General features: G+C 43.6%; 1 protein-coding gene across 1 annotated transcript; it reads left to right on the top strand.

Moving 5' to 3' along the window:
- The first annotated feature begins 3,313 nt into the window (after positions 1 to 3,313).
- Positions 3,314 to 4,218, top strand: LOC136489806 (uncharacterized). Its single transcript, XM_066486346.1, has 2 exons — positions 3,314 to 3,571; positions 3,637 to 4,218. Exons 1-2 carry the CDS (start codon positions 3,314 to 3,316, stop codon positions 4,216 to 4,218), a joined length of 840 nt encoding a protein of 279 aa, XP_066342443.1.
- The last annotated feature ends 12,245 nt before the right edge of the window (positions 4,219 to 16,463 follow it).

Here is a 16,463-nt window from a genome sequence, read left to right on the forward strand (position 1 = left end):
GGCAACCATATCGCGATCCTTCCATCTATCGTCTTCACGACGGACACCACATACATTCATACTCGAGGGCAAATCGCCCGCTGGGCGGGATTGCGATCAATGAACGGCGGTGGCCGCACTGGAGCTCATGCACTACCGCCGCCGGCGGCGGCCGCGGCTACCAACAGTAGTAACCTGGTGATGTCGTCCGGGACGACGAGGAAGAAGAGGCCACCGACCATAGATGAGACGAGGGAGGAGGCGAAGAAACCGCGGCAGCATCACCGTCTACAGGTCCTTCTAGGGAAGAAGAGGAAGTACGAGGAGGACGAGTCCGACGACGAGGTTGGCTGCAGGGAGAACGACAAGATGTTCAAGTGCAACTACTGGGAGGACCCTGCCTACGCCAAGACGCTGCAGCGCGATGGCCTCCAGCGCGCGCGCATAGCCGCGCTCGACAACCAAACCGAGCGCCTCCTCATGTACATGGAGTTCCACGAACCGGCGCCGGACGCGCCTCAGCAGCAGCCAGAGCCGCTGGCCGGAGCCTCCGGTCCACCCATCATCAGCCGCCCGGAAGTCCCCAACTGCCCGGATCGATATCGCCGATTCGACCATGATTATTGGTAGCCGATTGTTCTCTTTATTTTGCTTCCTTTTTAATTGTTTTAGTATCTATATTTTTATCTATTCTATACTAGGTGGAATTGTGCATAAAGGATCAAGAATTTTCAAGAGCCTAGAAAAATATCAGTGTGCTGTAACGGGAATAAAGAAAAGACCATAATAATTGTGCCTTGCACGTGTGGTACCGTAACTAGAAGTCTTGACTCTTGAGTATGATGTTTGCAATATTCTGTTGGTAACTGTCAAAATTATATGAATGTTATGAAGTAGCTAGTCACAATTAGCACTGAAGCGCATACTTCAATTCTTTTTACGAAAATTTTGAGGTTAGAGCGTCCGTAACCGACGCTCAACCCACTCTCTGCGCCACCGCTGCGGCGCCCACCAGCCCTCTACGCCACCGCCGCCCATGCCGCCCCAACCTGCCCTTTGTGCGCTGTCGCCCAGCTCTGCGTTGCCGGCGAGCTCCGCACCGCCGGTGACCGTGATGCGCCACCCACCTGCCCTTTGCGCCACTGCCGCCCGTGACGCCGCCACGCCATCCTCTGTGCACTGCCGCCCAGCTCCACGTTGCCGGTGAACACATCAGCGATCTCAACACGCCGACGAGCTTCCATTCGCCGAAGAAGCAAAGAGATGTTTGTGTTGAGAAAGCTCATGTTGCAAACGTATGTTTCAGATGTTTCATAGATACGTTGCAAGTGTTTTATATCAATGTTGCAAAAGTAGATTGGGATGTTGCAAAATTACATCGAGATGTTGCACATGTTGCAATGGCAACAAGGAGATGTTTGCGCTGAAAGCTCATGTTGCAAACGTATGTTTTAAGTGTTTCAGGTGTTTCATAGGTATATTACAAGTGTTTTATATTGATGTTGCAAAAGTATATCAGGATGTTGCAAAATTACATCGAGATGTTGCACATGTTGCAGTAGCTATACACATATGTTTCAAGTGTATGTCCCAAATATTCCATCTGTATCATACGTATGTTGCAAGTGTTTCATCTAGATGTTGTAAAAGTATATCTAGATGTTGCAAATACATGCTTGTTGCAATCATATATTTCAGGTGTTTCATATGTTTCATACGTATGTTGCAAGTATTTCATCTGGATGTTGCATATGTCTGCAATGGGTTTCAAGTGTTTTTAGGTGTTTTGCAAGTGTTTTATACGTATGTTGCAAGTGTTTCAACTATTTCGGATGTATGTTGCAAGTGATTTATCTACATGTTGCAAAAGTAAATCTAGTGTTGCAACATGTTGCAATGGGACCCATCTGTCGTAGCCACCTGCTGCAGCTGCTGGGGCGCCGCCGAGCGGGCACAGACGGGTGTGCGTGAGAAACCGAGTGGGAGCATGAGAAGCAGAGGATGCACGAGCGGCCCCCGCGCATGGTCTAGCGGCATGGGTGACATCCGAGCGGCACGGGCCCGCTGCTGGGGTGTTGCCGAGAGGGCGTAGACAGCCGCGTGAGAAACCGAGCACAGGTGTGGGGCCCACACGATGGGGCGCGCGAAAAACAAGCGTCGCGGGCTCCATTTATCTTGCACGTGTGGCACCGTCCAACGAGCGCTAGCAAGTCCCATTTTTATGTGAAATTCAAGCAACAAAATTTTTACCATAGTAACCGTGTTCATTAAGACTTTATTATATGACGTCTTGCCCATGATACGGTTAAGATAGTTTTTACTCCTGCAGGAATTAAGAATCTCTTGGAATTGCCATAATAAGTCAATAGATGGATGGACAAGTCCTTCAACAGCCTTTGTCCATCCTATGAACAAGTCAGATATAAAGTTAAAAAATCTCATGTAGAATTAAATAATTTATTCTAAAAGTACATAGGATTATACACCATCATTTCTGCCCACCATATTGAGTTATCTATTATTCCACGCGTGCGCCAACATGTGTATGCTCATAATAAAAGAAGTTGTCACTATCTCCACATAAGAGAATGACTAAATAGGAAACTATATATATATGAAGTGGGATGTGTTTTGCGCACCCCAAACGTACAACATGTGAAGGTAAAACTGTAGAAACTAGAAGGATGCCCCACATATTGCTGTGAGACTTACTTAGAGATAAAACCGTACCATTTTATGTATGAGTTAAACCTACATGTTTTTACGAGAATTCAATAAAAAGCTAATAGAATTGGAGCAAATTATAAGGTGTTGCAAAGACGAAACAAATGGCAATATATGCATGCTTGGATATATTGCATTAAGAGGTTAAAAGTTAGTGGGAAGATATGGCCATTAGTGGAAAATGATTTAGATGGTTAGTAAGAGATGATATGGATGGCTTGCATGTTGAAATAGAACTTATAGTGGGGATATCTGATACCTAAAATATATGTAGAGCCAAATTTGAGTTTTACTGGGGCCACATGTCTGCTGGACAGCTCATTTGCCACCCAAACAGAGAAAAAGAAACTGCAGCCGGGCCTATTTCCTCCTGTCTCTCCTACTGTCACGGTAAACGCGTGATTTCAATGGCGTGTGTTAGTTACAGGTTAATGGCTACAGTTGTCCAATGCTTTCCCGGGAAAATCCAAGAGCAGCACGCCCTCCCGTCTCCCACTAAATGCAGCCAATCGCTGGCTTTCCCTCCGGATTCAAATATCCCTCTCTCCCTTCCAACCTCCCATCCAAACTTTTGGCCACCACCTTCTCCACCCTCCTTCCAAGAGTAACGATGAGGGCGCCTCTCCTCTCCTTCGTCGTCCTCGTCCTCGCCGTCGTCGCCACCGTGCCCCTAGTCCCGGCGGTGTGCATCCTGCGGTACGAGAAGCCCGAGAGCAAAGTTGAAGAAGCAGGCGGATATGGACCACCGGAGAAGGCTACCGAGAAACCCATGGAGCAGACCATGGACGCGCGAGCCACACCAGCGATGACCGCCAACCCCTACGATCAGAAATCCATTGACGAAGCTAACACGGCCACGGCCTCCACGGCTCCACTACAGAGGTAAAGAAAGAGAAATCTGATGATTCAGCTGAATCTGCATATCCTACGAAGGTAAAGAAGGCAAAGAAGGAGAAGTCTGATGAGTCTTCAGATAAGAAGGAAAAGCAGAAATCTGATTATTTGGACGAATCTGTATCTTCCAAGAAGGAAAAGAAGGAGAAATCTGAGGATTCTGGTGCATCTTCATCTTCTAAGAAGAAAAAGTCTGAAGAAGATGCATCTCGCAATAAGAAGGAAAAGAAGGAGAAGTCCAGTGATTCAGACAAACATGCATCTGGAAAGAAAGAAAAGAAAGGCAAGTCAGATGATTTGGACAATACATCGCCCAAGAAAGAAAAGAAGGAGAAATCCATCGATTCCGATGCATCTGCATATCTTAAGAAAGAAGAGAAGAAATCCGGCGCATATCTTATGAAGGAAGAGAAGAAATTCGGTGCGGACGAAGTCACGTCTCTTAAAAAGGAAAAGAAGGAGGAGGAGAAATCTCTTAAAAAGGAAACGAAGAAGGAGAAGAAGAAAGAGGAGGAAAAATCCAGTGATTATTTCGAGAAGGAAAACAAGGAGAAATCCGAGAAGGACGCCACGCCCGTTGACGCCTCCACGGACGACGCATATGTATCGAAAAGCATCTAAACATAATGAATATTATGTCAGAAAGACTAAATGATTGGCTTAAATGAGATATTTTACGAAGCTGACGTGATCAGTGGATATCATAGGGGGATAGGAGGATTGAAGAAACGCTGGGATCATGAGCGTGAAAGCTAGGTGGTCGGTGGGTATTTTTTTTTTGCGAGCAGAGGTCGGTGAAATAAGACGGAGCGTCTTGCTATGTAATTGAACTAGTGATTTGCGCGTGCCCATGCATGCGAGTCACTGGCCATGCTTGTATCTAGGCAATGGAAAATTCGCAATGGAAAAGCACTGATAATGAACACAATAGGCATTTGCCTGCACCGTTCAGCTAAAAGGTAGTCCAGCAATGCATTCTAAAACAACTATGATCACGTGCGATATGTCGAAACAACACATATATATATATTTTACGCGAGACATAAAGAGTGTTCAAATAGTACTTAGTCTTACACAAGGCAGGCCTACACTGACACGTTAGATATCTAAGCGGTACATATATTTTACATAGAACAGTCTTAGGATAGAAGACAAATGAGGCATACACTGCGAGATGACACAACATAGCATACTGCATATAACAAAAGTCATAGTAGTAGATGATAAGATGTAGCCCCTAAGGAAATTGGCATATGCTTGAGAGGCCTCCCTGATCTCCAGTGCCATAGGAGCACCATGCTTAGCACATGTCATAGGAGCACAGGGTTAGCTATAATATTTAAGGGAAGTAGCTGCTGCTCTTGAGCTTCTCCTGATCTTGGTTATGAAATGCCACTGTATTGAAGCATTGGGTTCTAGCTGAATATCATCTCTACGTTGCTGCTCATAAGCTTCTTCAAGGATCTCCCTACCCACGTCGAATTCTTCCGCTGGTATACAAATGTGAGAAAAAGTGTTCATTGAAGTAAACTGGCAGCGAGAATGGTAAATGACATATAAGATGATTGTTTGCTCTGTCTATAAAAAAAAGATGACCATCTGTTCATTACATGTGCTACCACCGAAGCATAGTTTTTTTATGTCGGTATGTAGGTCTGTTAAATCAGAGTGACCGCAAAGGTGAACCTTAATGAAACTATTTTTGTAATATCCCATGGAAATGTGCGAGTAGCTGTGGCTGCAACCTGTTTTCTATTGACTGCAATTTTCCTGGCTTTCAAACTCTAATCTATAAATAGTATATCAACAATAACATATTAATAATATAAATGTTACATCTTATTTTGTGTTATTTTATAATTTGCATAGAGAGTCTAGGTAAGTTATTTTTAGGATGACATACATAATGCATCTGCTTAAAATGGTCTAGACCCTGAAACAAGAGTGATTAAAATACCCCAGCTAGAAGCAGTGTTTCCACTCTATTCTTGGCTTGATATGCTCCTATTAATATCAGTAATTGGATGCCTGATTCTAGGATTTTCCAAACGCAGTGAAATGACAATTAAATTACTTGGGTAAATCTTTGCCAGGCTCCAAACAGTAACAATATTTAATTTAGCTTCAACCTCAATATACACCGGGAAAACAGACCTTTACAAAAATAGAAAGCAAATTAATTTGTGGAGCACATTCATAGGACAACACTAAAATGCTAGCAAAATATATAGAAAGACATGTTAACGGTGCTTAATTGCTCTCAAACTTTAATCTCGTAGAATATAATAGGACATACTCAAAGCATCAGATGATTCAGTGTCAAAAACTACAGAGTTGAACATATAATCATAAATATATTTTATAGACTGGCTGTTCTTTTGCTTCCTGTGCGATAATAACCGTATGACCAGACTGTAATTTAACAACAAAAAAGAGCTGGCAGGAAACATTGTTCGTGCTTTCAGATCTAGACCTTTTGGAACACCAGGCAACATTTAACCCAATTACCCAATATTGTTAATAAAATGTTCATTTTGTTGGCATACATTTAACCCAACATGCTTTATATGCAACACATCGGTTGGTTGTGACAAGAAAAAAAAATGAACACTGTAAGGTAGCTATCAGTTCAGAGCATATAGAGAAGAAAGGCTGGGACTTAAATAGTTTCTAATAAAATCCAATTTTAGAGAATGCGTAAAGTAATCAGGCATTGGACCTGAACACTTTCATATGAAAAAACAACCAGCCTAACATTCATTTATGATAAGTATTTTAAAATATGACTTTCATACAAGGTTAGGGCCAATCATACATTTACCAATAGACCGCTGCAGCTCTTGCTCTGGTTCCTTCCCCTCTTGCTTTTTATCTGTCCAACAATTATTCCATGAAGAAATTAAAAAAAAAGTGTGTGAATGAAACCTAGATTCTAGGAGCAATCTGATAGAATATATGATGGGAGGAACCAAACTGTGATTATTGTAGGATGAGAGCACATTAGGTACTGAAATTATTGTAGTGGTTTGCGCGCGCCCATACGCGTCGAACAGAAAGCCGGATTTCTAAACCATGTAAGACGTTCAAATACTATATATATATATATATTACATGAGACAAACATAAGCCAGATTTCTAAACCGATATGCAAGGTGTCTAAATAGTACATATATCTTGAGACAGTCCTAGGAAAGAAAGCCAAGGAGGCATAAGGTCAATTAACCACAATTAACTAGAATTTGCCACAATACAGAGTAAGGAACATAAGGTCAATCCTAAAAGCAGAATCTCTAGACTGGATGCTGAGATGCTTTGTAAAGGAATACGTACCTAAGGAGGTAATCATCCCTCCAAACAAAGTACCGTGAGCCCATGGCTCCTTCCATTCCTGCAATTGAAATGGTCATATCAGTTAGTGCTGAAAGTTAAAATACGCATCTCAAAAACAAGGTTTACTGGTGGTCTGTTCTTATCAGCACAACCCAACATGGCAACAGTTAACCATATAAGGCTAAAAATGCTAATCTAAACTGAAAGTGAGTGTCTTGCATTAACCAACACATTTTTTTAGCCTGGTAAAAGAACTAAAAGTAAGCTCTGAATATTTATGTTAAGAGTGAGCCATATACATGCTAGGAATCCAAAGTGCATGGCGCCTCTACATGAACATCTTTTCCTGTAGAGTAAAATGGAGAAAGTAGATAAATGAACATGTTTTCCAAAGTGCAAACACCAATGCAGTTGATCCCTTTTTTAACCAATCCATTTCTTTAGCCATCAGAACTGACGAGGTGGTCATGAATATACATGGGCGCGAAGCATCTACAGGACATTTAGATCAAGATGATTTGGACCTGTAAAGACCAACAACTGTAAGCAATCTGATGGAAAACACACATGACCAGACAGAACATGGCAAATCTAAACGAACAAGACACACGAAACAACTGAAAGCAAAGGATGTACGGGTCATCTCTGAACTCTGATTCTAATGGACTGTACGAATCGATTTGTGGAAAGAACCCCCATCCCTTCCTTGACCTCGATGCATCGTAGTACACTGAGGAATAAGCATTAGCAATCAACAAAGGGAAATAGGAAAGCCCAAAATCCTCATGAACATAGAAGCTAAGAGAAGCATAGAGGAAACATGATCCATTTGTCTCTGCGTTTTGGATCAGGCATGGCTCCTCAACTCTCCAACCGCGCAGCATAGAAATCAAAATGAAGAAAAAGAAACGAAAGCACACAGGAGTATAGACGAGAGCACGAACAGATGCATTGAGAAAGAAAATGTGGTCTGACCTCGCTGGAACCCTGCACGCTGGATCTAGGTGGTGTTGCTGGGAGGGGGCCGACTGGCTGGGTCACTGCTGCACCCACCCGCGCCCTCGCCCGGGTTGCCTCCTTCCACTCCCGTCGCTCCATCGGTCGCCCCATCCGGGTCTTCCGCGCCCTCGGTCGGGCTGCCGCCGAAGACCCACCGCCACGCTCGCCCCTACACCTTCCTCCTCGGTCGGGCACACGCGGACTGTAGGGCGGAGGTTGGGGATCTAGCCTCGACGAAGGGAGCGGACGAAGTACGAGCCTGAGAAAGGACTGGGAGATCTGAGCATCACCGGAGCTAAAAAGAATAAGAGCGAGAGAGAGAGGGGAGAGACGGTAGTCTACCTCACCATCGACGCTAGATCCACCGCTACCTGTGCCAGGGCTGCCACGCCGGGCCGCCTGTGACCGGGGCCCATCCATGCCGTTGCGCCGCCATGTCGGAGGCCGCTCAGGCCTCCGCGCGGGGTTCCGCCCATGCTGAGGCCGCCATACTAGGGCCGCTACGCCGCCGCGCCGGCATGCTCGCCCGCACCCTCATCCGTACTGCTGTGAGAGAGAGGAGCGGTGGAGGCACATGAGAGAGAGGGGAGAGCGGTGAGCAGTGTGGAGAGAGGGGAAAACGCGGTAGATAGGGCTGATATTTTCTTTTGCCGCGCGCTCGCGCCACGGGTGTTGAGAAGCGCGCGTCGTGCAGTAGCGTCCCTGGCCAATGGCTGCTCGACAACGGAAAGCGCTCCCTGACGGGTGACCCGGCGCTAGCCATTTCCTGCTCGACAGCACACTAGCATAGTGGGGCCCGCCGGTTTCAGGCCAGCGACGGTCAATGCAAAGAGGGAGGAGGTCAGCCAAATGGGGCCCGCCTGGCCGTACCATCGCCGCCCCTGGTCAACGAAAGCACCGCCGATCATCCGGCATTTGACTCATCGACGTGGCCATCCTGAGGCCGCGCCGGCTCCTGCTGTTATCTTGTCTTTAGATACCTCATGTACTCACTTTTTTTTTGAGCAACATGTACTCACTTTTTTAATCATATATATAAATAAAAGGTCACTAATAGAGGATTGATTATGCGGTCCGATGCTGGTTTTCGACATGAATGTCCAGACTTTGCTTGTTTCTTTCTTTCTTTTTTTTGAGCAATTCAGACTTTGCTTGTTAGGTTCTGGTACAACAAAAAAAGACGCCAGCCCAACCTCACATCTTTTCGTAGCAAGCCAGGGCATGGGCCAATTTTACATGGGCCAGGCTAAGCCCAAATAAGCCATGGGTGCCATTTAATTTGATCATTTGCATCAACAGCTCATAAATTTTTTGTTTCCACCGATACAATTTGCTATGTACTTGCTCATGGAAGATTCGCCATGTTAATTCGCAGAAGAAAAGAAAATTCACTGTGATATCATCCACGGTAAAATTTCTACGCGAGCAAAGATCCGAAGAAGAAAGAGAAGCGCCATTAAGGCATTCATAGTGCAGAAACCCAAGGATAATTTCAACGCCCTAGGATCCTGCATCAAGAAACTATGATTTCACAATGCAACTTTTCTATCATGGAGTCTATGCAATCATTCACCCTCCTCGGCACCGGATCTTCTGCTCCCGAACTGCCCGCACACAACGTGCAGCTGCCTCGTGGACGGCTGCAGCTACCGTGGCACGCTCCTGTCCAAGCATGTTCTAGACATCCAGAACATCCAGGACATGGCCGAGTACATGGACCACGCCGAGTGGTACGGCGCGTCGATGCGCTCCGTGTCCTCCTCCGCCCCTGTCTCCGCCTCCGCCGCCAAGATGCTGTACGCGTACGAAACCGTCTCCGCCTCCGCTGCCAAGACGCCGTGAACCCAGAGGCCCGAGTTCCTGGGCATCGCCGGCGCCCGGCGGGGATGGCGGCGGCCAGCATGCAGGCTCCATGGGCGGCCATCTCCGGCCGGACGCGTTGTCGAGCTGCCTGCGCGGCCGAGGGTCAGGCGCACAGGATCTACACGGTAGAGATGGAAACGAACATGTCCTTCCCAACGCCAAAAATAGCAGTTTCTTCCGCCTCGATGCTCTCGTAGACTTGGTTTACGCCATTTCTTGTTTTTTTCCTTCTTTTTCTTCGATAAATATGGTGCCACATCAGTAAAAATCAATAAATGGAGAGGTAATAAATAGCCATAGAAACCATACCAGAGTCTGCATTGGGAGTGCCCTTACACCGTACAAGCACACATTACAAACTACAAGAGGATTAAATCCATCCGGCCCCCTTTTTCTTCGTCCGGCACCCGCAATGGTTAGAGCTAGTTACTAACTCTAAGCCAACTTCTCTAATAATGCTAACTTTTAGCACATAGCTTTTAACATGAATAGCTCCATATGATATTCTCATATCACCTTGAAATGTGTGCAAGAGCTTAGCTCTTGATTAAGAGCCAGCTTTTCTCCCTCTTCTATTTAAATATGAGAAAAATGCTTAGAGCAAGCTTAAAAGCCAATCGTTGGAGGTGCCCTGATAGCAAATTGCCATCTAATATTAAATAGTAAATTATTCTTATAACAACATTGAAATCAGACGGAGGCAACTTCTATACTGAACTTAACTCTGAATTTGGGGATAAAATTTACAGAAACGTTAGGACCTTGCTTCTCTCAAATTTTTGATTGAATATTAGAGCCTTAAATAAAAGTTCTAGATCTAGATCATTAATTAAAAGTTCTAGATCTAGATCTATACGAACCTTGGACTACTTTACTTAAGGTCAACCAAGCTGTTGTGTGTTAAATCAGGCGATTAGCTAGGTTCGATAAGAAAGGGCAAGTTCAGACTTGATATCATGAACTAGAGGTCATCAGCATTAGCAGCTTGCTGCCACGCTTGCCGACGGCCACCGCTCGGCCGCTGCTTGAGCTCCACCGCGTTCCAGCGCATCGTCACATAGCTATACTCTGCCTTCTCCAACGCAACAGTCACAAGCTGCTGTCGTCAATGTCAACATGTGAGGCATGGCACGCTCGCCTAAGGGACGAGGTGGCGAGCTCGAACTTTTCTTCTTCCTTCTCTATTCCATCGTCGGCGGAATCCTCCACGCCGGCCAAATTTGAGGCACTTACTCAATCCCGTCTCGATTCGTCTTTCCCACAGAACCATCTTGGAGTCACGAAGCCCCTAGCTAGCTCTTGTTGACGAGGGTCCCCAATGTGGCATTCCTGTCCAGTCGAATTCCTGAATTTTTCCACCATGGCCACAACGACGTACTCACCGTGCACTACCACAAAACAGATTAACCTTGAGGGTCGAAAACCCTCAGGAAAAGTAACAAAACCACCAAAGAAATTACTCCTGGCAACCAACACTCAATGAAGGACCGCCAAGGGTAGAGAGTCAAGGAAATAGCTATTACCTTGAGGGACGGCCGCCATAAATCAATTCCTTAAGAGTTGAGCCGCCAAGGAAACAAATAAATGGGCAGATTTTTAACACCGTCAAGGAAATGTAACAACACCCAAGGATATATGTTTCCTTGAGTGTCGATGACACCCAAGGAAATGTAACACCCCTCAACGATGTATGAATATTAAAGAGCCTAAACAATTTCAAATGAAAAAACACTATGCCAGAAAAGCACATTAGTGACGCGTCTAGAGAGTCATTAGCGACGCGGAAAAACACGTCACTTACATAGCCCTCAACAGTGACCTGTCTGGTCAAGATGCGTCACTAATGACCTCTCAACAGTGATGCATACAGCCAATATGCGTCACTAATGAATATTCACTGTGACTCATTCAGCCAAGACGCGTCACAAATGAATATTCACTGTGACCCGTTCAGCTGAGAAGCGTCACTGCTGTGGACCTCATCAGTGACTCTTTCAGCCAAGACGCGTCACTAATGACAATTTACAGAATTAAAAAAAAGAAATATCTCGAACGCAGTACTGTGCTGCTGTTCGGTACCCATTCTTTTCAGCTGCAGAAGCTTTGGCTGCAGATCTTCCTCACACATTACACATGTTTCATCATTTACAAACTTTAGATACAACATATGCTACAAAGTATCTGCCCAATGAGAGGCATTCACCTTATTGATACCACTTCCTGATCTGTTTTTGTGAATCCTTCGTTATTCTTTCTATGCAGCTGGAGACAGCAACGGTTGTACTGCAGACACACAATTTCAGTCATATTTTCAGCTGTTAATATCAGGCACCTAAGGTGCCAACCAGAGAAACATATGAGAGCAAAAACATACTCATATACGGATACACTTTAACAAGTTCAGTGCAAATGTAATACCCACGGTGCAAACATATGAGAGCAATTAAAATTAAGTCTAAATAGCACAGTCCCCAACCTTGGGATTTAGAACAAAGCTGTTAAAATTAATTCTAAATAGAACAGACTGCAAATTAAAGAAAGGACATGTTTATTCAGGTCTTCTTTTGTACAGAAGTTGCCAACACTCTCACGGTGCAACTAGTCAGCATAACACGCCAAAGAAGCGGTTGGCTGAGCCAGCCCGGGTTCGAGTCACGTCACCAGCTTCTTAAGATGAAAATCAGGGGGACATCTCTCCCCCTGGTCAAATCTTTTGTACAGAAGTTTGCATGGAAGGTGTATTCATAATTAGAACCAATCTAGCTCAGGCCAATAACTAGAACCTGATGATAATCTGAATCAGAATGTCTCTAGCACTACTAGTAGCAAGCAACACAAAGTTCCTTCTTTTGGACAGAAGTTGGCATGGAAGGTGTATTCTTAATTTTTCTGTGTTGTCTCTTAAATTTCATTGCTTTTGCAAGATAATCTTAAGAGTTTTTTTTGTGAATAATAATCTTCAGAGTTAGAGTGGTCTGAATTTACTATCAGTTCACTAATATTTAATTTTTTATGATCAGACAATATTTTCTAGAACTGTTATCATACGATAGGTACTTTAATGGCTGATAATTTTGGCTGATAATTTTTACTCATGAATAGCACCAGAAAATTGGCTGTAAAAAAGCCTAGTATATGCTGCAAATAATTAATGCCTACACAGCCTAGTATTTTAACTACTGCTATTGTTGTCCCAGTGGCAGTTTACCTGCAAGAAGAGGCCATTGGGCACCCTGATGCCGGCCTGCACCCAACAAAAAACAACTGGAGCATGTAAATAATAAATTGACCAAAACCACAACTAAGAACCGAAATGGCCTGTACCTAGCAATTGTATTGCCGGTGAAGCCAAGGTCAGTGGAAGTGCTCTCCAAGTGCTTTCTCCAAGGGCTCATTCAACACCCTGCGCCATTACCATCACGGCACCAAATAAGCATAAGTTTCAAATAACAAACTGAGGCCTGCACCAGTATGAGCAGCTGAGGCTGCTTAAGACAAGCATATGGAAGAAGTTTTGGTGATATATAATGTTTGGCACCTGCTATTCAGTTCAGCTAAGTTAGCACTTGGCATTTGCCATTCAGTTCAGTTGACAAAGATAAATAGCAACAGAAGTGCTTGAGACAACTCATGGTCGGCTAATCTCTCTCAGTAATTCTTTTAAAAAAATAACTACAGTTGAACTTTGTTAATCAACAGTGAATCGTTTTTGAGTGGTCGTGCCATCCAAGCAAAACCCAGGTATACATTTGTAGAAAACAAACTGGCAAGAACAGCATATCAAACTGAAATAAAATCCTATAGAATATATGCTTTACCACAAGGCATAGATGACTGATTGACTGAACCACCACCACAAACTTCTTCTGTGACATCTGTGAAATTTTGGGTCCCACTCCTGGGCTGAATTTCCTTCTTGGTGTCACATTTCTCCTGAGGGTTCGAGTTTCTGCCTTGCTGGGACAAACACAGGAAAAGTCATTAAAAAACAGAGATTTTTTGAAAGCGATTCCTGCATGAATTCAGATGTGCAGAAGGAAATCCCCTAGAACTTTCATATTATCACGTTTCAAAGGAAAGGCCATTTAATACATGAATTTATTATCTAAGCCACAACTACACAAGCTGTGATTTCACCAAACTAAATGTTTTTTCTATTGTTTCATCTTGGATGGCTGGACAGCAGCGTGCGTGTTAAAGACAGCAGCATGCACTAGATGGCTGCTGCTGTGTTGGTTGCTCTCCTGGTCCTATCCTCTATTCTCTTGTCCACCTATGCAGGTACGCTCAATCAATAATCATGCATGTAGCTCTACTGCTGTCGTACAACAATTAAGCTTCATATTAATTAATTAATTATTATCAACCTGTCCATCAGTCTCCAATCCCTCCCTTGCATCTCTTCTGTCAAAACAGTATCAGATTTGCAATAGTCATAATGTTTAACCATACTTCAACTAAGTCTACCGTATCATAGTCCTATGGTCAAGCAAGAACTAATCAACTAATCAATCTACACTGCCATTGAAAGACAACATCTATCTAATATGTTCAGTGTTTTAATTGATGTTCCATACAGTCCAGATGTAAAACTTTAAAGTTTAAATCATTAAGCTTGCTTCAGCATTACTATCAGCAGTTCATTTAACTAATTTACCATAAGTGCAGATGCCATCACGGCCATGCTCACAACTGTCACTAGTAGAAAACAGACCTTTTGTCTCGGCATCATTTTCGGAGTTACTCCCGGCATTTTTTGAACCCGGGAGTGAAGGAGATTTAATCCCGGCTATACCCTCGAGCCGGGAGTAAAGGTCGCTGCCCAACACTGCTGGCTCGGCAGGCAAACCTTTAGTCCCGGTTAGAGGCTATAACCGGGACTAAACCGGGACTAAAGATCGACATTTAGTCCTTGCTAGAGCCATTAACCGGGACTAAATGTTTAGTCCCGGCTGGAGGCTTTAGACGGGAATAAATATTGCTTTTTGTTCCTGGTTATAACCTCTAACAGGGAATAAAGCTTCCGCCAGTAGTCATTAAAAAAAACAAATAGTTTTAGTTTATTAGTTTCATTTATATTCTTTTCTTAAGTATACTTTGATTTTTAGAGTCTTTTGTTGAAAAATAGTTTTAGATTTTAGGGGAAAAATATAATTTTCACACAGAAGTTTTTAAGTTTTATTTTACCGTATTTTGACGCAAAATTTTAGTGTTTTCAATCTATAATTCACCGTATTTCGTCTCACGCGGCACAAAGAAAAATGTAATAATAAAAATAATTATCAGAAAAACCTAACATCTTGTGTGGGCCCATATTTTGGGGGTAAATGACTGCCAAAAAAATTTCAAGCCATTTCGACATAGGCGGAGTCGACGTGCTTCACAGAGATATATAGAACCTTTCGTCGAACCCTATCTATACACCTAAGTTCTTTGGGATTCTGAGGTCCATGTGCTTTCTAGTGCCGGATTGGTCTCAAACTTTTTCTCAAGACTGCAAATGCCCTGTGTGAAGCCACCACCAAGTTCGAGATTTTTCTGAGCTAGTTTGGTGCTTTTTGCACTTTAATTGAATTTCTGCGTGAATTCACCGATTAATTATACGTTGAACTGAGTCCACCCCCGAAAAGATCCGGAATGGTGCCAAACTTTGCCAAATGGTCTCTTGTGCCCTAGGAGACAAATATTTGTGGAGGTTGATGCAAAATTATATTGTTTTGAATATGTAATTCGCCGTATTTCGTCTCACGCGGCACAAAGAAAAATGTAATAATAAAAATAATTATCAGAAAAACCTAAGATCTTGTGTGGGACCATATTTTGGGTGTAAATGACTGCCAAAAAATTTTTAAGCCATTTCGATATAGGCGGAGTCGACGTACTTCACAGAGGTATATAGAACCTTTCGTCGAACGCTATCTACACACCTAGGTTCTCTGGGATTCTGAGGTCCATGTGCTTTCTAGTTCCGGATTGGGCTAAAACTTTTTCTCAAAACTTCAAATGCCTTATGTATAGCCACCACCAAGTTCAAGATTTTTCTGAGCTGGTTTGGTGCTTTTTGCACTTTAATTGAATTTCCGCGCGAATTCACCGATTAATTATACGTCGAACTGGGTCCACCCCCTAAATGATCCGGAATGGTGCCAAACTTTGCCAAATGGTCTCTTGTGCTCTAGGAGACAAATATTTGTGGAGGTTGATGCAAAATTATATTGTTTTGAATATGTAATTAGTCGTATTTCGTCTCACGCGGCACAATGAAAAATGTAATAATAAAAATAATTATCAGAAAAATCTAAGATCTTGTGTGGGGCCATATTTTGGGTGTAAATGACTGTCAATTTTTTTAAGTCATTTCTACATAGGCAGAGTCGACGTGCTTCACAGAGGTATATAGAACCTTTCGTCGAACCCTATCTATACACCTAGGTTCTCTGGGATTCTGAGGTCTATGTGCTTTCTAGTGTCGGATTGGGCTGAAACTTTTTCTCAAGACTTCAAATGCCTTATGTATAGCCACCACCAAGTTTGAGATTTTTCTGAGCTGGTTTGGTGCTTTTTGCACTTTAATTGAATTTCCACGCGAATTCACCGATTAATTATACGTTGAAATAGGTCCACCCCCTAAATGATCCGGAATGGTGCCAAACTTTGCCAAATGGTCTATTGTG

The sequence above is a fragment of the Miscanthus floridulus genome, chromosome 10 (genome assembly GCF_019320115.1).
Source record: "Miscanthus floridulus cultivar M001 chromosome 10, ASM1932011v1, whole genome shotgun sequence".
Lineage (NCBI taxonomy): Eukaryota > Viridiplantae > Streptophyta > Magnoliopsida > Poales > Poaceae > Miscanthus > Miscanthus floridulus.

What these genes read in the sequence shown, in the direction of transcription:
- LOC136489806 (XM_066486346.1), top strand. Translation starts at nt 3,314, where the DNA reads ATGAGGGCGCCTCTCCTCTCCTTCGTCGTCCTCGTCCTCGCCGTCGTC. An exon ending in ACACGGCCACGGCCTCCACG is followed by an intron (nt 3,572 to 3,636) that starts GCTCCACTACAG and finishes TATCCTACGAAG; the next exon opens with GTAAAGAAGGCAAAGAAGGA.